This window comes from Panthera uncia, unplaced genomic scaffold, assembly GCF_023721935.1.
Source record: "Panthera uncia isolate 11264 unplaced genomic scaffold, Puncia_PCG_1.0 HiC_scaffold_1326, whole genome shotgun sequence".
Taxonomy (NCBI): Eukaryota; Metazoa; Chordata; class Mammalia; order Carnivora; family Felidae; genus Panthera; species Panthera uncia.
In genome coordinates, this window is record NW_026057949.1 from 1 (window position 1) to 20,894 (window position 20,894).

Consider the following 20,894-nt stretch of genomic DNA (forward strand, 5'->3'; position numbering starts at 1 on the left):
GGGGGGGGGGGGGGGGGGGGGGGGGGGACGGCGGGGTCCCTTTTACCCTTGGGAGATAAGGGAGAGGAGGCAGGTGGAATACATTCAGGCGCATGTTTGGGTGTTCCTTGGGTGTCTGCTTGAAAAGCTCTTCTTGGTTGAAGCCATTTGTTAAATCCGGCGACTCCAAATAGCCAGCTCCAGAAATGAGATATTTTCTACTTCTCACATTTTTCATTTAAGAAGGTCAGTTCTTAATGAGGTGAATCTGAGTAGAGTGTTTCTGGAAACGTGCCCTGTAACTGACAGCTTTAGGGTTCATCACAACAGTCTGGCCGTGGTGGCCACGGGGGTGTCGGCAGCAGCCGTGTGCGTGCTGAGGGCCTGTGGGCAGGGGGGGGGGTGCGTCCTGAAGCCCTTGGCTCTCCGTGGGTGTTGACTGTTGGGCACCAGGTGTCATTTTCGCGAATTACAGGTGCTCTGCTTTTTAGGTGATGCAAAGCCCTGTCTCTCTGGCTGGTAGGTTCTTCCCTTGTAACGTCTGGAGAAGTTTGCAGTCGCCCCACGCGGTCCCTTTCTGTGCTGCAGAGCAAAAGCAGATGCCACAACTCGCATGCCGATCGCTCTGACTTTCCTTCCTCCAGAAGGGTCTGTCACCTGTTCTAAACCCGTTAGCTCTGTGGGGGTGCACATTAGGGAAAAGCCACGCCTGCCGCTCTGCTTCTGGCTCCCTGCGCTCACGGCCCTCACTCACTCATTCACTAAGGGCTGGGGTTCCACAGGCCAGAGACGTAGTCCGCTCCCGCGCCGCTCCGTCTCCAGCCCCTGGCACTAGGCCTGGTATACAGTCGGTGCTCAGTGAGTACTTCTGCAATCAAGGGACAAACGTGCCCGGTCAGGAAAAGCACAGCTCTGACCAGGCTTGCCTCTGCAAAACGAAACCTCCTGTCTGTGGAGGTGAGAATGGAGTCTCCGGTGGGATTCCCAGGCCGAAACCATGAACCGTCTTGAGCACGTCGCTGTGGAGATCGCCGGGCAGGGGGCAGCAGAGGGCAGGGTGCTGGCCGTCCTGATGCTAGGCATCTGGCATGCTAGGTGCTCCCCGGGAGGTGGGAGGGGGCAGTGCGTGGCTTCTGTGGCAGAGAACGAGCAGAGCGCTTCTGCTCCCCAGGGTTGCTCGAGGAGGCTGCTTGTTTGGCTGGTTCTCAGGTGTGGAGGGTGCCTGACGTTTGTGTCTCTCGGGCCCTCTCCCATCCCTGGTCTGGCCCCAGCTCCGAGCGGGTCTGGGATGCCGCTGGTTTCTTCCCTGGCCCCCAGCCCCTCCTCCTGCCCCTCAGGTGGGGTAAACTGGGGAGTTCTGCGCCCTTCCCACATCATACCCCCTTCCCCGTAAAGCGAAGTGTGCTTCTGTGTGTCACGGGTGTGCCTGTGCGAGGCAGGCTCATCTGGCGCATGGCCTCCATCTCTGCCGGATCAGGGCAGGAGTCCGTCTGCTGCTGGTGCGAGGCCGAGGGGCCCTCTATCCCCCGCGGTCGGCACCGAGGACCCTCCCGAGAGCACGTTCTTCTGTGGTCCCTGCCCACGTCAGCTCAGGACACACAGCGGCCGTGGTCCAGGACAGGGGTGCGGCCTCACGTGGGGTTGGGGCTCAGTTTGGCTTCTCACGCTTTTTACTCTCGTCTTTGTTTTCTTTCCAGGGAAGGTCTGTGTCTTTAACAACTTTTTATCGAACAGCAAGAAATATCATGAACATGTGTTTCAGCAAGGAGCCCGCCCCGGCTGAAATCGAGGTGAGCGCGCCTCCCGGGGCCCCGGGCCCGCTGGTGCCCGATGGTGCTGAGGGGACCCCCGGGGCCATCGTTGGGTGTCTGTGTGCCGGGGGGCTGGCAAGTCGTCACCGAATCTAGACTCACTCAAGGGCACAAGAGGTGTAGCGAAGAGTGTGTGCCTCCCCCCGGCCAGGGGTGGGGAGACGCCAAGTCGGGGTGAGCTCCGGGCGCGTTCCCTGCCTGGGGGACCCCTCACCCCATCGTCTCTTATGTAAGAGAATGTTCGGAATCCCTTGAAACCACGGTTGCACTTTCTCTCTTCTCCCCTGTTTTCTCTTTAATGGGATTGGCAGATTGCCATCTTTGTGCTTCTCCCAACTCTGTTCTTGGAGTTAGCGTGAGGCTGGGAAGCCCGGAGCCCTCCTGTGCCCGGCCGATTAGGGGGCTTTCTGGGTGAGCCGCTGCAGGACGGGGACCGGATCTGTTCACCTCCCCAACCCGGTGCCCCGCGCCTGGTCCTGTAAGGGAAGGAAGACGAGCTCCCGTGGCTCGTCGAGGGCAGCGGCTGGTGGGCGGGTCTCAGGCTCCCTCTTCCTGTCAAGCATGTCTGCCCCTGTGCATACACCCGTGCCGACTGCTAGGGGCCCGGCTTCCCCGGGGTGGGACGTCAGGACAAGTCCCTGGACGGGCCAGGTCAAACCAGGCCGCACGGGCCACGCACGGCAGCCATCAGAAGCCCAGGACCGGAGCCCCGGCCCCTCGGATCAGGCTTCCCCGTTGGGGGAACCTCCCCGTGTCTGGTTTTAGCCCTGAGTGTCGTCCTTCCCTCGGGCCGCATGTCTCTGCTGATCTGCACGGGGCCGCCCCAGCTCTGTTCCCTGGGTGGCGCCTCCGAATACCACACCATGGCCTGACCCCCCTGCTTTGGACCCGCGGAAGCCACATCCCTTCAGCCACGACTCTGGGTCACACTTGCTTCCCGAGTGCTCATGGCATTTGTGGGATGTGGTGGCAGGAGAAAGGGATGGGACCTTTTGGGGTGAACAGTTGGGCTGGGAAGGGAGGCCTTGGCTGCTCAGCGCAGGTCCCCGTGGGGGCCTCAGAGGCTGCAGGGTTTGATCCTGTGTGGGGCACGAAGGACACACAGCTTGTTTTAGTTTCCTGCTCAGGAATTCGTTCTAAGAGTCTCGCTTTCTCCTAAGCACTTGCCTAATATTTGAACACAAGGGGAAGGTCTGCTAAAATCCAGACTTGGATGAGTCGGAGTCTGTCTGGCTTCTAGATCCGCCAAAGAGGTCTGGGCCTTCCTCTTGGCTGGTGGCCGTCCCCTTCTTCCCCAGGTGGCCGTTGGTCGGTCTCTACACCCGGTGGCAGGGCCGGGCCTCGAGCTATCCCCTCACACAGACTCTGTTCCTCCCCTTCCAGGAGACACGCTTAAGGAACCCAGACGCATAATGTTGTGGGATTTATTCTTGGGGCTTTCGACCCCTCCAGGCTGGTCCCCCTTTGGAGAAGTTGTTGTGGAGCCTGTATGGTTCGTGGTAGCACTTCTCTGAGCCAAACTGCGTCGTGACACCCGCTGCTTGTTCGCTAGGCTTCCTCCTTTCCGTGCGGTTCCAGCTAAATGGGGTCTGCCAAGGTATTAGGGAAGATGATGCTGTGCTTCTGGAATGAAAATTGAAAACAAAAAAGGCCTCTGAGTTGGGGGAATTGCCTGTGGGAAACTTGAGCACATCTTAGCTGTTGGCAAAACACGTTCCTGACCCCCCTCTGCCCCTGGCTGTTTGAGACTCCTTACAGTCACCTGGTAGGCTTTTTTTTTTAATTTTTTTTTTTAACGTTTATTTATTTTTGAGACAGAGAGAGACAGAGCATGAACGGGGGAGGGTCAGAGAGAGAGGGAGACACAGAATCTGAAACAGGCTCCAGGCTCTGAGCAGTCAGCACAGAGCCCGACACGGGGCTCAAACTCACGGACCGTGAGATCGTGACCTGAGCCGAAGTCAGACGCTTAACCGACTGAGCCACCCAGGCGCCCCCTGGTAGGCTTTAAAAACTGGTCGTGTGACATCCCCCTGGCACCCTGTCCCATTTAGTTGGCTGGATCACAGTCCGGGTGGAAGTAGTCTTCACTCCTGGTGATTCTGATGCACAGACGGGGCTGAGAAGTCAGGATCACCCGTGACTGGAAGGGAGGAAGGTGTGTGTCTGTCAAGATGGCCAATCTGGAGGCCGTGTTCTTTATAGGATGTTGGGGGGACGGCTTCCCCCTCCTTCCTCTCGTTGCTTTCCCCCTGTTTTTTGTATAAATAACCTAAAAAAGTTTTAAGTTTATTTATTTTGAGAGAGAGAACATAAGCTGGGGTGGGGCAGAGAAGGGGGGAGAGGGAGAATCCTGAGCCGGCTCCGTGCTGTCACCGCAGAGCCCGATGTGGGGCTTGAACTCAAAAAACCGCGAGATCGTGACCTGGGCAGAAATCAAGGGTCGGACGCTGAACCCGCTGAGCCACCCAGGTGCCCCGTATACATGACTTCTAAAACTGTGTAAAAATAAACATAACGTAACGTAACCACCTCAGCCGTTTTCTCTGTGCGCGGTCCAGTGGCATTCAGTGCCTTCCGTTGCCACGCGACCGTCCCCACCATCCGTCTCCGGGATTTCATCCTCCCAGACGGAAACTCTGTTCCTGCTGGACGCTAACTCCCCGGCCCCTGGCCGCCAGCGTTCTCGTCTCTCTCTTTGACCGTGATGCCGTGTGTCCGTGTAGGTGGCCTCACACGGCGCCTGTCCCTTTGTGCTCGGCTCACTGCAATTCAGCCTCGGGTCTTCCGGGTTCATCCACGTGTCCGCACGGCCTTCCCTTGAGAGGCCGAGTCCTCCATCGTGTGGATTTTGTGCACCTGCCGGTGGGCGTCTCGCCGAACGCGGTGACCACGTCCCGGTTGGCGCCCGTCCGCGGTTCTGTGGGGATGTGTCTGCTCCAGGGCCATCCGACCCCTGCCGTCTTACTCTGTGCTGTCGGAGGCGCCCCGCCGCTCCCGTGGGACGGGCTCCTCGGCTGCCCGTCGATGGCCTCGCGCCGACCCGCGCTCCGTGACTCGTGCGCGGCGCGGTGCCGACCGGGCCTCTCCTGTCCCCACAGCAAGAGTACTGGAGGCTCGTGGAAGAGAAGGATTGCCACGTGGCCGTGCACTGTGGCAAGGTGGACACCAACACTCACGGCAGTGGATTCCCAGTGGGAAAATCAGAACCGTTTTCAAGGTAACGTCCGATGCTCTGGCCTGCACTTGGGGGCCTCGGCGGCGTCCCCCCCCGCCAGTCTGTGACGCCCCTCTGCTCTCCTCTGCCGCAGGCACGGATGGAACCTCACCGTCCTCCCCAATAACACAGGGTCCATCCTGCGTCACCTCGGTGCTGTGCCTGGTAAGCCTGCTGCGGCCGCCGTCTTCCGGGTCCTGAGGCCCCTTGCCCCAAACGACCGGGACGGGACAGGAGGCTAGCGGCGTAGATCGCGTAGATTGGAAGCTTTGGTCTTTAGCGTGCAGAGGAATGGGATTGTTGAAGTCAGAAAAGTGTGCAGAGGTGAACCGAATGGTAGCATCTAGAAGCGGGGGAGACACTTCGTGGCCAAGGTTTCATCTTGAAATTGGTCTTTTCAAAGCTGATGTCCTGACTCCTTAGGGCTGGGTGTGGGCTCAGAAGTGATCGATTGCTTGCAGAGGGCAGGGACAGCCAGGTGCCCTGGGGGTTGTGGTCACTGACGGCTGGGCCCCTCCACACGCTGGGGGGTGGCGGGGGGAGCAAGCGATTCCTCGAGGCCTCCCCAGAGAGTGGGGCCTGAGCTTCCTGCCTCCATCCAGCACACGCAGGAGTTCAGGTCATGTCTGTGGGGCGTCCTGAGCTGAGGTTCAGCGGGCCACGGCACGTGGCTGGAGGACGACAGTCCCCGTGTACTGCCCCTCGGGGCATCTTAGGGCTTCCCGCCGAAACTCACAGATGAAGAGGTTTTTAAAAACCGTTTTGTAACCGTGTCTGCCTGCCTTGGCTTCCTTTCTGCGTAGCTAACAGGAAGGAGCGAGCACCTTCTCACCGGTGTCGTCTGACTTTTGAGTCCTGTTTCTTTCTTTTTCTCCGCTTGGGAAGAAGGCAGGGGTTTCTAGGTGCCGTCACTCAGGGGCCATGTGGCTGTCCTCTGTAACGCCTCTCTCCCCCTTGGCAGGAGTGACAATTCCCTGGCTAAACATCGGCATGGTCTTTTCTACCTCATGCTGGTCTCGAGACCAAAACCACCTTCCCTATATCGACTACTTACACACTGGTGCTGACTGCATTTGGTGAGTACGCCTGCCCTGGGGGCCCCAGCGTTCCGGAAAGTTCCACCTCTCACCAGGCGGCCGACCGCCCCCGGGAGATTGCTTGTGCGGGTTGGTCCTGTGCCCCCCGGTTCAGTCACAGGATTTCTTAGCTCCCTTGGAAGCGCTTGAGGTGGCGGGAAGGTTTCGAAGGAGGTTTGATTTGCTCGAATGGTGAGCAAGGTTGAGCATCGTTTCGTGTGCTTATTGGCCGTTTCTGTTCCTTTTTTGTCAGCTGCCTGCTTACCCTTGTTTTTTCTTCTGGGACGTTATTTGTTGGTGGTGTTTTCTAGGACTTCGTGTCCTGTTAGGGGTAAGAGCAGTTAGGGGGGTCACAGAAGGTGGAGTGGTTGTGCTGGCTCCCCAGCCTTCCCCTCACCCAGTGTAAACCGTCCTCTCCCGGGCCTGGTGTGAGGTTATTTTTGGCATCTCTACAGTGGGGCGTCCGACCCGTCGCTGCCACAGAGCACAGGTGTCACTGGGTGGGTCCCTGCTGTGGGAGAGGCACGGGTTTACTCTGACCGCTGCCTGGGTGCCCACCTGTGACCCTGCCCTGTCCGCCCGTCCCTGTCCACGGCCGGTGCTCTGGGCCCTTCCTTCCCGGTGGCAGATGGGAAATTACTGCACGTAATCAGGCTGTCCTGTCACCTGACAAGCCACCGACACCACATCTGTCCCACACTAACTGCAGCTGTTGTCCTGAGGGGGTGATTCGGCATTCTTTATTAAAACACGCAAAGTCGCACAACCGGTGCTCTCCCCCCGGGAGCCTGTCTCTGCCACAGCCTCCGCACCGGGACTCCCCTGCTCTCGGGCCACGTTCCCACAGGTGTGCTTAGTGTCGAAGCCTGGCGGGACCGGGGGACCCCTGTGGGGGCTGTGCCACCGAGGATGGGGGGGTCCTCGGCATCCTGCGGGAAGGCCGGAACGGGGGCTGGTGGCCCAAGACAGAGTGCGTGGCGTGCAGGGGTGTGCGGCCTGCTCGTCTGGAGGGCTGTTCCCCATGGACGAGCTTCTGTGGCCACGCCCGGCTTGGGGAGCAGAGGGTCCCGCCCAGGCCTGTGACCCGGCCCGCCCTGCACACAGGGGCGAGGGGCGGTGAGATGCTGTGGCTGCGAGGCCGTCCTCGCCGCGAGTTAGAGGTGGGGAGACGTCGGACTCCGTGGGCCTTTGGAAGCCTCATCCCCAGAAACCCTGCTGGTGGAGAGTGAAGAGGAGGCCGGGATGTGACCCTGGGACTTGATGGTGTGTGATTTTTCTTAAAACAGGTGATTTAGGGTAGAACCCCTGGATTTCAGTCACAGGTCAGGAGTAGGATACACAGGCGTTGAAATCAGCATTTACAGAGAACGTGAATGTGGTGCTTGGCGACTGAAAGCAGGATTTGGCCTCCAAGGGTAGGGTTGCCTCACAGACTCCAGTGGCGATGGAGGGCCAGCCAGGGGGCCCGTGGGAAGGTTGGACATTTGGAACCGGTTGTATCGGGGGCAGGATGTGAGCTGTCTGGCCGACTCCCCTGAAGGGAGGTCAGTGGCTTCATTGGCCTGTGGCCCAGTCAGGACCGTTCCAGGAGTGTGTCCCTGGTGGGCCCTCTTGGGACACTGGTGACGACTCCCCCCCTCCCCGTAACGCGGTGAGGTTCCAGATTCTTCTGTTGGTGAAGTTCTGCCCACGTCTTCAGCCTTGTCTCCCCCCAGCATCCCTGCGGCTCCTTAGCTCCGGCCGGAAAGGCTTGCGCTGTCCCCTGCCCCTGTGGCCTGGCCCCTCTGTCTGCCTGTGCAGCTCGCCTGATGTGGCTCCCGTGGTGGCGCCCGTCCTGTGCCCTCAGCCGGCTGAGCCGGGCTGGCTCCCGGCACACGGCTCCCTCCGGGAATGTGTTCCTCTGTCCCCTGGGTTTTTACCAGCTCCCGTTCCAGGATTTCACAGCTGCTGTGGTGTCCTTGCAGCCTTGGCCGTGAGGCGCCGAGCGCACAGGCCGGACTCCTCTTCGGAGAACACGGGGGTCCCCTCGCCCGTTCCGGCCGCCGCAGCCCTCGGCTGCCCGGGGGACCAGCGCCGGAGTCCTGTCGCGTCCTCTGAAGGTTTAGGGCACTTAGCAGAGGCTGATCGCGTCTGCATGTGTGTCTGGATCTGATTTCTAGGCGGCTTTCGACATCTGGTTTGGGTTTGAAGGCTTTTTGGCTCACGCGTAGGTCAGCTCCACGTGACGGGGGCGCGTTCGCCCGCCGTGGCTGCGTTCTGGCCGCGTTGGCTGGGAGCAGCGGTGTCGCCTGGGAAGCGGGGCGCCGGTCACTGGGGTGCGTTCCTCCTCCCGGCTACCCCCAAGGCCACTTTGCAAGCCGGCGTTCGCTCCCCTCTGGGACGGAGGGTTGCAGGGCGGGCCCAGCGAGCGCTCCCCGGGCAGAGGCTCCACGTCAAGGCTGTGTCCCGCCCGTGTTCCCACACAACCCAGGTATTGCATTCCTGCTGAGGAGGAGAACAAGCTGGAGGATGTGGTCCACACCCTGCTGCAAGCCAACGGTACCCCAGGGCTACAGATGCTGGAGAGCAACGTCATGGTAGGTCCCCTCCGCTGGCCGGGGCCGCGGATGCTGGCCGGGAGCGGGCATTCAGGATTGGGACCCAACCCTGAGCGGTCTTACCGAGTCCCTCTCCTTGCTGGCCCGCCCCCCAGAGGCAAAGAGGACATTGAAGAATGAACCCTCCGGGGATCCGTGCAAGCCAACCTGTCCTCTTTTACGAGAACCAACCCGTTCTCTTTTACGAAAGCGCTGTTTCCCTCAGACGGCACGGGATTCCGGGCTTATGAGGCCTGAGCTGGCCTTTGAGTCTGTTTCAGGGCCTGCTTTTTCCGTAAGTGGAGACCGGGCAATCTAGGAGGCGGGGGCCACGGGCTTGTGTCGGGTGGTCTCCAGGCTCTGTTGTGCCCTGCCGTCCCCACCTGCTGGGCACCTGGGTGACTGGGCTACCGGTCGGATATGTTCACCGTCCCAGGACCAGCACAGGGGCTTCTGACCCTGTCTTCGGGAAGTCCTGGGCCAGTTGAGTTTCTGGGGGTCTGTAGCCTTGAGCTGTGTCCTGACGCCTGAGTTCAGGTCCCCTCTGGCCTCTGCTGACCCCCGCCTCGGTCTCCCGTCCCTGCGGGGCCCCGCTCACTCTGGGCTCAGCCCAGAGAAGGGGGAGCAGCAGCCCCTCGATGTCCTGGGCCCGGGGCCCCCAGCCTGCACCCCTGTGCTCGCCCGGCTCCAGAGGCCTCCCAGCAGCCACCAGGTGGTATCCATTTACCCCGTTCGAACCTGGCAGTGCTGCATGGGGACAGGGCCGGGTCTTCACTGAGGCCGTGCCCCTGCGGGACCGTTGTCCCTTTTAGGCCGGTATCCATGCAGATCTTTGTTGTTCTTAGGAATTATGTGTCTTTCTTTTCTTTTTAAAAAAAATTTAACGTTTTTTATTTTTTTTGGGGTTTTTTTTTTTTTAATGTTTATTTATTTTTGAGACAGGGAGAGACAGAGCATGAATGGGGGAGGGTCAGAGAGAGAAGAAGACACAGAATCCGAAACGGGCTCCAGGCTCTGAGCTGTCAGCACAGAGCCCGACATGGGGCTCGAACTCACGGACCGCGAGATCATGACCTGAGCTGAAGTCGGATGCTTAACCGACTGAGCCACTCAGGCGCCCCTTTAACGTTTATTTTTGAGAGAGAGTGCGAGCGGGGCAGGGGCAGAGAGACAAGGAGACACAGAATCCGAAGCAGGCTCCAGGCTCTGAGCTGTCAGCACAGAGCCCGACATGGGGCTCGAACTCACGGACCGCGAGATCATGACCTGAGCCCAAGTCGGACGCCTAACCGACTCAGCCACCCAGGCGCCCCTGTGTCTTTATTTTCTCAAAGGAGAAGCAAATCTTTAATACTAAACCTCATCCAACTCGTGGCCAGCAGGTCCCTTCCGTCCCGACACCCCCCCTCCTGGCCAGCAGGGGTGCGTGTCGGTCCACTCGCTGGGGGAGGGGCTGGCGGACCTGTCACAGAAGGGGGGGCTCTGGGCGGCCGATAGTGGTTGGGGGCGACAGCCAGGAAAGCCCCCGAGCCCAGCCTGTCTCCCTAGATCTCCCCGGAGGTGCTGTGCAGGGAGGGGATCAAGGTTCACAGGACCGTGCAGCAGAGCGGTCAGTTTGTCGTCTGCTTCCCGGGGTCCTTTGTGTCCAAAGTGTGCTGCGGCTACAGCGTCTCTGAGACCGTGCACTTTGCCACCACCCAGTGGACGAGTATGGGCTTCGAGACGGCCAAGGTAAGGTGGGACCGGCCCCCGCGTGGGTGCACGGCAGCGCGCACGGCCCTGCACTCGCGGGTCTGACGTTAGTTAGGCGATGCTGAGTTTCAGAATAAGAGTTTTGAAACCTCTTAAGAGGCAGCCGAGGGGTTTTTTCTAAAAGGAAAGTTTGTATCATGAGAGGTTTTGAATTCTGTTGTTGACTCCCACACGGTGCTGGGAACACAGTACGGAAGGAGTTGAAGGTAAAACTTCAAAGAAGAAAAGCGGGTGCGGATTTTTAAGTGTATTTCTTGTGAGAAAGTGCGAGTGGGGGAGGGAGAGAGGGGGGAGAGAGAATCCTCCGTGCGGAGCCCGATGCAGAGCTTGAACCCACGAACCATGAGATCATGACTTGAGCTGAAGTCGGCTGCTTGACCCAAGTGTGTCACCAGGTGCCCCCGCACCCATTTTAAATCCGTGGCACCTGCCTTGTGGTTGGTGGCCCCAAGCGATGACCTTTCCCGCTGCCTCGTGCTGGTCTCCCAGGCGGGCAGGAACGTTCCCAGGATTCCCAGTTGCGTCGAATCCAGATGGAAGTCAGAGTTTGAGAATTCAGACGGCCCCCCCGCCTTCCAAATGAGGGAGAACCCCCGGCAGCCGCCTGGTAAGGAAGATGTGCCCTAAAGGCCGTGACCCCCTCTTGCAGGAAATGAAGCGTCGCCACATAGCTAAGCCGTTCTCCATGGAGAAGCTCCTCTACCAGATTGCACAAGCGGAAGCAAAAAAGGAGAACGGCCCCACTCTCAGTACCATCTCCGCCCTTCTGGATGAGCTCAGGTGACGAGTCTGGGTTCTGGGCCCAGCAGGGCAAGGGGAGCGCCCAGGAGCCACAGGCCGAGGCCGGCCCCGCGCACAGGGGGAAGGGGGGCGGCGGGACAAGGGCCACCTCTCGGAACCACGGGGCCCACCTGGTGCTCGGCCGGTGGAGACTCGGGGGAGAGTGGTGGCTTTTCTTCTTGCTCTCTCGCTGCCTCATGTGTGGGGTTAGTACGTGTCGCCGGGCACTCTCAGGACGTCAGCCGCCTGTGGGAGGGAGTGGGGGCGGGGTGGCCCCGGAGAGGAGACGGGACCCGCAGCCCCCGGGCCCAGCCGGCCCCGCACGTCCATTTTGGCGCACGGTGCTCCCCACTCAGCCCTCCCGCCGCCCCGCCGCGGTCTAGCTCGCCCACCGCCTCTGCTTGTGGCCCGTGGGTCCCGCCAAGTCCGAGACCCCGTCCTGGCTTCCGTCCTCCGCGGTCAGAGGGGAGACCCCACGGGTGGAGGCGGCTCAGGGCCGAGGCCGAAGCCGAAGCCCGCCTCCGTGCGCGACTCCCTCCGGCCGTGGGACGCGGCCCGGCGGAGGCAGAGGCTGGCGTGGCCCGACGGCGCCCCGACGCCCGCCCCCGCTCTGTCCGCGCAGGGACACGGAGCTGCGGCAGCGGCGGCAGCTGTTCGAGGCCGGCCTCCACTCGTCCGCCCGCTACGGCAGCCACGACGGCAACGGCGCCATGGCGGATGGCAAGAAAAAGCCTCGAAAGTGGCTGCAGCTGGAGACGTCAGAGAGGAGGTGTCAGGTCTGCCAGCACCTGTGCTACCTGTCCATGGTGAGCCCGGGCGTGCGGCCGCGGGCCGGGAAGGTTTTCGCCCCTGCCCCGTGCTCCTCTCTCCTCTGCCCTGCACTCCTCCCCGTCCTTCCCCCCACCCCCACCCCCACCCCCACCCGGCCGCTGCCCCCGAGGGGCCTGGGCCCCGCGCGTCCTCGGCTCTTGCCTCGGGGTCAGGGTCCAGTGCGCTGCCCGGCGGAGTTGGGGCTGTCTTGGGTCAGAACGGACAGTCCCCGCCGCGGAGCAGTCCTGCTTCCAGCCTCCTGGCCTCTGGCGGAAGCTGCTGCTCCCGCGGCCGTCCGCCCCGCTTTCGTCCTCGTTGGCTTCCACGGAGTCCCCGCCGGTGTCCCCGGCCTGCCCAGTCCTGGGCTTAGCCGTGTTCGTGCGGTCACTGTGTCTCCCCACGGCCGTCCCAGGCCAGAGCGGGGCCCCGACGCCTCAGGGGAATGGCCGCCGGGCTGGTGTGGTCCGTCGGGGTGGCCGCCCCCACACAGGGCTGTCCGGACGCCGTGCACCTCTGCCCGGTGCCCACGGCCCTCCAGTGACTGGAGCTTAGTGTCCTCACACCCGCCGTGGCACTGACGTCCCACGTGGTCGCCGAGGCACGGGGCATCAGGCACACCCGTCCCCCTCCTGGCCTCGTGCCTGGAGGACGCCGCCTCACCCCGTGTCCCCCAGCCCTCGGCCGGGTGCCCTGCAGAGGTGGGGGACCCCCAGCTGCTCCCATGGAGTCCGAAGGCTGAGAGAAGGGGAGAACTGTGTTAGTCCGCACCGCACGCGGGGGGTTTGGACGACCGTCCCTTCCCTCCCCTCCCAGCTCTCCAGGCCGCGAGTCTGGGCTCCGGGAGGCGGTAGTGTGGGTTTTGTCCGAGGCCTCTGGGTCCTTGGCGAGCAGATGGCCACAGTCTCCCCGGGTCGTCTTCACGTGTGCCCTCCCCCACCCCACACCCCTCACCCCTCACCCCTCACCCCTCACCCGGAGGGTCTAGGTCTTAACCCCTTCTTGTAAGGACACTAGTCCTACTTGGACCGGACCCTCCCTGTGACCTCATTTGACCCCAGTTGCCTCGTTCTGGGCCCCGCCTCCAAATACAGTCCCATTCTGAGGTACTGGGCGTTAGGACTTACCTGATTGGGGGCGTGGGGAGTGGGGGGAGGGGGGTAGAATGGCATCCACAGCGGCCACACACGTGCACACGGATGCTTCCCAACTTAGGACGTTTCCACTTTACGATGGTCCAAAGCTGGTAGGCATTTAGTGGAAACTGTACTCGGATTTTTACTTTACAGCTGCGCCCTCACCCCCCCCCCCCCGCGATGTGCCACGGGGTCCCCCGTGTGACGCAGAGCAGCGGTGACCGCGGCTCCCAGCCAGCTCTGCAGTCACGAGGCTGAATGGCCGATTCTCTCGCAACCGCTCTGCCCCATGCAGCCCTTCTGGCCTCACGTTCAGCACGGCGTTTAAGCAGTCACACGGGACAGTCAGCCTGTCTTGTCACACAGGCTTTGTGCTGCGGGACTTGGCCCAGCGTAGACTGCTGTCGGGAGCACGCGTCAGGGGGGCCCGGCCGAGCTGTGCTGTCCGGGAGGTTAGCTGCCGGGTGCAGTTTCAGCTTTAGGAGGTTCTCAGCTCTCAGCGGCTCGATCCGGGTGTAGCCCTCTTAGAAGTCCAGCAAGATCTGTGTTTTCTTCCGCCTTAGTTTTTCTTTTCCAAGGCGTTTCTAAAGAGAGAAAATTAAGAGCCATGCTCTCTGAGAGAAAGAAAAGCATAAGCATTTCCCCGGGTCTTAAAAATGCTTTGTGAGCTTGGCTCATAAAAGCCACATAGTCCCGTGGGCGTCCCTCTTGTGTTGGAACGGAGTTACTCCCGTGGGAAAGTGTCCCGTTACTTCCCACGACCATGAACAGCACTGTCACGACCTCCGTGCGGGGCACTGGCCTGTTCCCGTGGGTTTGTTTTCAGGCTGTCACTAGGCATTTCCTAGCAGCCTGACTGTTGTTTTAAGAAAGCCAACGTTGCACTGCCTCCGTAAGCATCTGATTCTCGCTTTCGGCTCAGGTCATGGTCTCACGGTTTCTGAGTTCGAGTCCCAAGTAGGGCTCTGTGCTGACCATGTGGAGCCTGCTTGGGATCCTGTCTCCTTTTTCTCTCTTCTCTCTGCCCCCTCCCCTGCTCACGCTTGCTTGCTCTTTCTCTCTCTCTCACATAAATAAAAAACTTTATTAAGTTACTTAGAAAAGAAAGCTTGTCTCATCCTGAATTCATAGGTAAAAATTGAGATTTTATTTTGATTCACAACTTTCAGTGCTTGGATTAGTAATAAGATTGTATTTTTGTTTACGGTTTCCTCTTTTTGCTTATTCCTGTCCTGAGCCTGAGCGTCTTTAAAAGGTGATGGGTTTCTTCCCTTAAGTGTCACTTCCTTACTCCCGCGGCTGGCTGTTTCTCCTCAGTCTTCATGAAAAGGCCTGTGAACCTCTCGCGTCTTGTGTGTGAAGGCAGCATTTTCCCGAATTTCCTTCTAAATGAGACCAGGACTAGAAGTTGGGGGGACGGGGACAGGGGGAGGGCCCCCATGCAAACCAGCTGTCCCTCTGCACCCTCCCCACCCCCAAATCTTCATGTCTGTGGCGGATCAGGCCCTGTGCTGCCTACAGGGACCCTGGGCCCCAGGCCCTGGTGTGCGCTTCCCGCTGCCAGAGGCTTTCCCACGGGCTGGCAGGGGGTCGGGGCCTGTCCGGCTTGCAGATCACCCAGGAGGCAGTTGGAGTTTCGGGGCAGGTTCGGGCAGAGGCATCGGGTCCCCCAGGGGCGTGCGGGGGGCAGCCTCTGGGTAACCAGCAGAATCGATCGTGCCGCTGAAACGTTCGGGGTGCGTTTCCCGGTCACCCTGCCACATCTTCTCCCCAGGTGGTTTGTGTGCACAAGGTCCCGGAAGGCCCAGTGCCTGAGAGCTTATCAGCGGCACCACGGTCTCATCCTGTCTCCTCCAGCCTGTCGCTGGCGAGAACCCCTCCTGGGAAGGGGCAGCAGAGATCGGGAGGGGACTTTAGCCGGGGTCGGGCCTCCCTGAGTTGCCCCTGCTCCCTCGGGGGGGGTGGGGGGGGCCCGATGGCTTCTGCACCTCAGGACCGGCCGCCGCTGTTCCCACAGGTCGTGCAGGAGAACGAGAACGTGGTTTTCTGCCTGGAGTGTGCTCTGCGCCACGTGGAGAAGCAGAAGTCCTGTCGAGGGCTGAAGCTGATGTACCGCTACGATGAGGTCAGTCCGCACCGGGGGGACCTGTGCCCTGCTCGGCCTTTCCACAGAGGTGAACAGCTGGTGTGAACCGAGGCCGAGGGCACCCAGTGTGGTGCTGGGCCCCTGTCTGGACGGCCCGACTCCACAGAAAGTAGGGGTGGGGTGGGGGTCCAGCCTGTGTCCGATCCGACCTGGGGAGCCCTAGGAACTAACACCGGGGAGATTTCTTTACTTCCACAAACTTCGTTCTATCTCGGTTTTCTTCTTCCAGTTAATGGGGACCCCTGGCCCACCTCCCCCTGCACGGGAGCCTGGCCCATCTCTCCCCTACAGCGTCTCTGTCAGCACCAGTGGCCGCCAGGGCCTCCGTTTACGAGGGCGGGATCTGGGTGCTGGCCCCACTGGTTGGCTAGGCTGCTGAGGAAATGAGGGACTGTGCTGTCCCCTCCCGGTAGGGTCCAGATCCAGGGGGGCACGGTGGGCCACCTGTGCATCTCCATCGCGGGACAGATGCAGCCGTTGGGGGGTGGGGGGGCGGTGGGGAAGGGAAGGACAGGTCATGGTGTGGACAGCACAGGAAGATCAGGGCCTTGTCTCCCTTCTCTCCGGGCCGGGGGGCCCCCTGTGAGCAGCATTGGCCACTTCAGGGGCCTCAGAGCCAAGGCTGTCTCTGGTTTTCCCGGAAAAGCCCGATTCTAGGGTTCTGGGGCCAGGGCCAGACAGCCTTCCTCGCTGCAGCCCTGCAGAGCCCCCTCGGCCACCACCTCCCATAGCCGTGCACTTTGCCTGCCGCGGTCACCCCCACAGCGAGCAGCCACCAGGGTGGGGGTCAGTGCGATGAGGAGCTCGGGGTCTGCCGAGAGTCCCGCTGCACTGGTGACCGACACCTGGCGCCGATGACCCTCGTGACTGCGCCATCTGCCCGGGGCTAGGGTGGGGGCAGGGGGCGCGTGGGGGCGTGGACGCCATGGGTCACTCCTGGAAGTGCTGCAGACCGTGCCCGGCGTCTTTCATCTCCATAGAAACTCCCGTGTAACCGACATCAGGTCAAGAACGCGGAGCATCTGACACAAGCCACTGCCGGGCTCCCGGCGGGGCTGCCGCGCACGAGGCCAGGGGGCGGCTCTGGGTCCTCACCCAAGGGCCCCGGGCTGAAACATGAAGTCTTGTCTTTCTGCATCCAGCTCCCCAGATCCCGTTCCAGCTTTGTATAAGTGCCAGTCCAGCCAGTTCTCGCCACTTCTGTGCTTCCGCTCTGGTCCGGGGCGTCGCGCCTCACGGTCCCCTGATGGCCCCTGTCTCGCTGAGTCCCCGGTCGTCTGCAGAGGCAGACTCCATCTGAAGCCCTCGCGCGCTCGGTTGGCGGTGTCTGTTAGCCGGCACGGAGAGCAGGTGCCACTGGGCCAGGGTTCTCCCCGCAGCGAGCAGCGGGGCCCGCGCCTCGGTGACTTCCTGGCACGTCCAGCATGAACGCTTTGGGCTGCTGGGCAGTCGCTTGCGCGGCGACTGGAGGACGTGTCTCACGTCTTGGCTGACCCGGAACATTTCTTGGCGGGGGTGGGATGGGGTGGTCACCCTTCAGATCACTGTGGTGCTGTGTTCCCTACCCTGGGCGGCTGCACACACCCTTGCACCAGGCCCTCCCCGGCCCCCAGCAGGGCCCCGCCCCCGGCCCCCAGAAGGGCCCCGCCCCCAGGGCTGTATCTGCCAAGGGCCCCTCTGTCCCGCAGGCCCCCGCACCCAGATCTCAGTGGGGGTGGGTCCTGGGTGAGGTGACCATGCCTGGCGTCACACGTCTCTGCTCCGGGCAGGACTCTGGAGGGCGTGGTGGCGCATCTGTGGGGGCTCAGGCTGCGGGTCGGTCGGGGTAATAAGACTTTGGCGGAATAAGCTTGAGCTGAGAATAGATCCGGGCCTGGCTTTTAGGGTGTGCGTCGGTGAAGGCATAACCGCCCTGCGCGCCCTGCTGCTCTGCTGTACCCGCGGACGTCAGAGCCCGCGACAAAGACACCCTCAGCGGGGAGTCAGAACAGCACGGTCAGCCCGCGGGGTGCCGCCCACATGCTGGGGGGCTTCGCCCTCAGGGTTTCAGGCTCTACAAAATCTGGGTTCTTCCATCTGTAGCCCATTGTCTTTTGTGACCGGAATATGGGACAGAGAATCCTGTCTGTAGGGTCTGTGTGAAGCTTCATCACTTTGATGAGTAAGAGAAAAGGGCGTAGAAGCCGCCTACTTTGTCATTGGACTAATTTTAGTAAATGAGAATCTGAATCCGCTCCTTCTTTAAGCTGTGTGCTTTTTAACTCTGTAATTTCTGGTTCTTGGCTGGGTTTCAGAAATGCCTCGTGAGGGCACCGCAGCTCTGGTTGGAAGGCCCGGTATTTGGGGCACACAGATCCCGGGTCCGAGCCCCCTGGGCCGGCCGAGGGAGCCACAGGGCACAGGCAGGGCCCTGCCTGGCCCGTGGTGCCCCGAAAGCTTAAGCCACAGGTTTTAAAGCAGCTCATCTATTTATCTTCGTTTAGCAAGTTTATCATAAGTGCTTGAAAAAATGGCCACAGACAGCGTTTGCGCAAACGGGTGGCCCTGTTGCTTCTAGGGTGCTTTTCACTTTCTTCCCACACGGTTTTCACTTCTTCGCCTTTAACACCTTCCACTTCCGTGAGGAGAGGCTCCTGTTGCGGGAGGGCCAGCTTCGGACTCAGGTGAACCCCAGGCCTTTGAGTGAAGGATAAGCAATCCCCCCTCCCCCCCCCTCGCCCCCGCCTGTGTCCACATGGTTCCCTCTGATCCTGGTCCAGAGCAGGTGCTTCTGAAAGGTCTGGCCATATGCCATTTTGGTATTTCCCCCCATGGTTTCTCGTAAAACTGCATGGTTCTGAGTGGTGTTGAGGTTACAAATACATACTTGATGCCGACAGCAGAATGGTTCCCTTGATTGACTTTAAGGATGCTTGTTAATCATCTCCCCTTCGCCGAGAGGAGGGGGTGCCAGAAATATCCAGAAGTAGACACGTGTATTTATCTGCAAGGCCAGGTGAAGGAAGGCTCGAGTGCCCGGGCAGCTGGAATGACACCGCCCTAGGCACTTGGCCTCTTCGGGGCAAGAAGCCTCCGGGACGCCCCCGTGAGCCTCGCGTGCAGGCAGCCCCGTTACCCTGTCCGCGCACGGAGCCCGTCTGCCAGGTGGCTGGGTCGTGTGGCCGCGGGACGGTGACCCGCTCTTGCTGTTTGGGTGGCCCAGGCTCCGGGGCGAGGGACACGTTACACGTGAGATGCGTGTAGAAAACAACGTACTGGGTACAGTTGTGGGACTTCAGGGATTTCAGTGACCCTGCCAGCCGCGGGGCAGTGCCGTGGCGGGGGCTCGGAGGCTAGGACGCGCGTTGGGGCAGGTGCTCTGCCCCTCATCCCTCCGGGCCATGAAGTGGCAGGTGTGTCTGTGAGAAGCAAAGGGCCCGCTTTAGGGGCCAGGTTAGGGGCCTGGTTCTCAAGGATCGTTCTGCCTGGTTCGTGAACCGCCTCCGCGGGGCAGCACTCCGCAGCCCCCCTGTCCTGTGCTGTGGTGGTGAGCGTCACCCCGGGAGGGGTCTGGGATCGCGTGCTTCTGGTCTGTTAATTGTCTTCCTCTCGCCCGGAAACAGGAGCAGATCATCAGTCTGGTCAATCAGATCTGCGGCAAAGTGTCTGGTAAGAACGGCAGCATCGAGAACCGTCTCGGCAAACCCACACCGAAAAGAGGGCCCCGCAAGAGGGCGACCGTGGACGTGCCGCCACCCCGGCTTTCCTCCTCCGGTTCCCCCCGAAGTGCTTCGAGCTCGTCGTGAAGATGCCAACACCGTGTCGATCGATATATATTTTTTTGTAATTATGATATTCTAGTTTGGAGTACTTGCTGTAGGATACAAGCTGTCTTTGCACTAGCTCTAAAGAAGATTTTCTTCTGGTTTTAGAGAACTAATTTTGTTTTAGCATTAAACTGTTGAACTTTTTTTTGTACTTAGAATACCTAGATACTGCAGTCAGATTTTGGAAACTGCCGTATTATTCACTGTTTTAAAAACCCTTGAGGGGGCTGTATTAATTTGTATCGCCCCTGTGGCTGAAAAAAGCCTTTTTGGTTTTTTGTTTTGTTTTGGTTTTTTTGTTTTTTGTTTTTGTTTTGGTTTTTTTTGGTAACTTGGGGGGAAAAAAGGCTTTTTTAACCCATTTTCGAAGAGGGTGAAGTTTGGAGAACAAATTTTAAAAAACCAGTCATGTGAGCAGATTTTTCTAGAGAGGAAAAGGGATAGGAGACACACACACACACACACACACACACACAAAACTTGAAAAGAAATGGCTTTACTTTGGCTGTCTTTTCTTCTGTCATGTGCAAAATGAGTTTGTAATTTTTAAAACCGGAGAACCCCCATTTTGTTTCTTTGGGCGGTTATGGCAGCTGAAGGCGGACGTTGTTTCCTAACCCGAGGCAAAATGCGGAAGCGGACGACGAGGTTCTCTTTACCAGCACATCTCTATGCATCTGTTTAAGGGAAAGAGGAGAGCGAGAGAAGAAAGCAGACTGCCTGCCTTGGAGGGGTCACGTGAGGGAAACCTGTGCCTGATTTCATTAGGAAATCCATTCTGTTATTTTTTGGTGCTGTTGGCTACTTTATCAAAAAACCCTTCAATAGCATCCTTAAGAAAAAAAAAAAACCACAAAAAAACAAAAAAGGAAAAAAAAGTGATCGAAGCCGAAAGTGCTTCTTTGTCCTAGACGTGCAATCTCTCTAACATTCCGTCTTCATGTCACTGCTTGGTTTACACCTTCACAAGTCAGCATTAATCTTTCTTTCTAAACTCGTTTCGTTGACGGTCACACTTAGAGCCACTAGGAGGTCTGCAGTTCTTTCTGAATGTGAAAATGCATTTGCGCTCATCTTGTCTATTTTTTCTCTTCATGTTGTAACAAAAAAAAAAAGAAAAAAGAAAAAAAAAGAATCCCGTCCCTTTTGTACATACGCCTGTAAATTGTTTTAAATACTTGAGCCTTTTTCTCGGTGGGGGGTGGGGAGGGTGCGAGGACAAGATGAAGAAAAGCCTTACGTTTCCGTTTCTTCATCGGGTGGATTGGATGCTTACAGGGTTTTTCTTGTAACATTTATAAGTGCTGCTTACATCACTGAACAACAACAAAATAATAATGGAGTAGCTGTTGCCCTTCTCCGGTTGTGTGTACAGTACGTGTGGAATAAAAAAGGGAACTGTTTTCACGAGCTGTCCTTTGTTTCGTAATTGGATCCATCGAGCCCGTAGCTACTCATATGCACTGAGCTTGCCAGTGGGACTGTCGGGAGCGTCCTGTGATACACTTTGTCGGTTGTTGTTGCAGAAGACTGAACTGTTTTTGGAATATTTAACAATTACATAAACAGAGTCACGTGTTTTCCGATGTGGTTGTCCGGTTTTTATGGCCTTGCTGTGTACTTTCCCTCTTTTTGACAGTAAACTTCTGCCTATGGCTTACGGTTTGACATTTAATTTATTAGCGCTGCTCTGCACTCCTCCCGCGGGAGGGAAGACTTCATGTTGTTTATTGCCAGTTTTTTGTTTACTTTTCAGGTTTGTACTACAAGGTTTAATAATAAAAACGAAGTTTTTTTGAGATTGGTCT

The 20,894-nt window shown here is 59.2% G+C and overlaps 1 protein-coding gene across 1 annotated transcript; it reads left to right on the plus strand.

The window, feature by feature from the left end:
- The first annotated feature begins 976 nt into the window (after positions 1-976).
- On the plus strand, positions 977-19,230 carry LOC125916937 (protein Jumonji-like). The gene is made up of 11 exons (XM_049623182.1): positions 977-1,088; positions 1,375-1,769; positions 4,892-5,010; positions 5,102-5,172; positions 5,969-6,083; positions 8,554-8,659; positions 10,208-10,390; positions 11,061-11,191; positions 11,814-11,997; positions 15,152-15,259; positions 18,883-19,230. The coding sequence occupies exons 1-11, from the start codon at positions 977-979 to the stop codon at positions 19,063-19,065; spliced, it is 1,707 nt and encodes a 568-aa protein (XP_049479139.1). The 3' UTR covers positions 19,066-19,230.
- Positions 19,231-20,894: the final 1,664 nt, after the last annotated feature.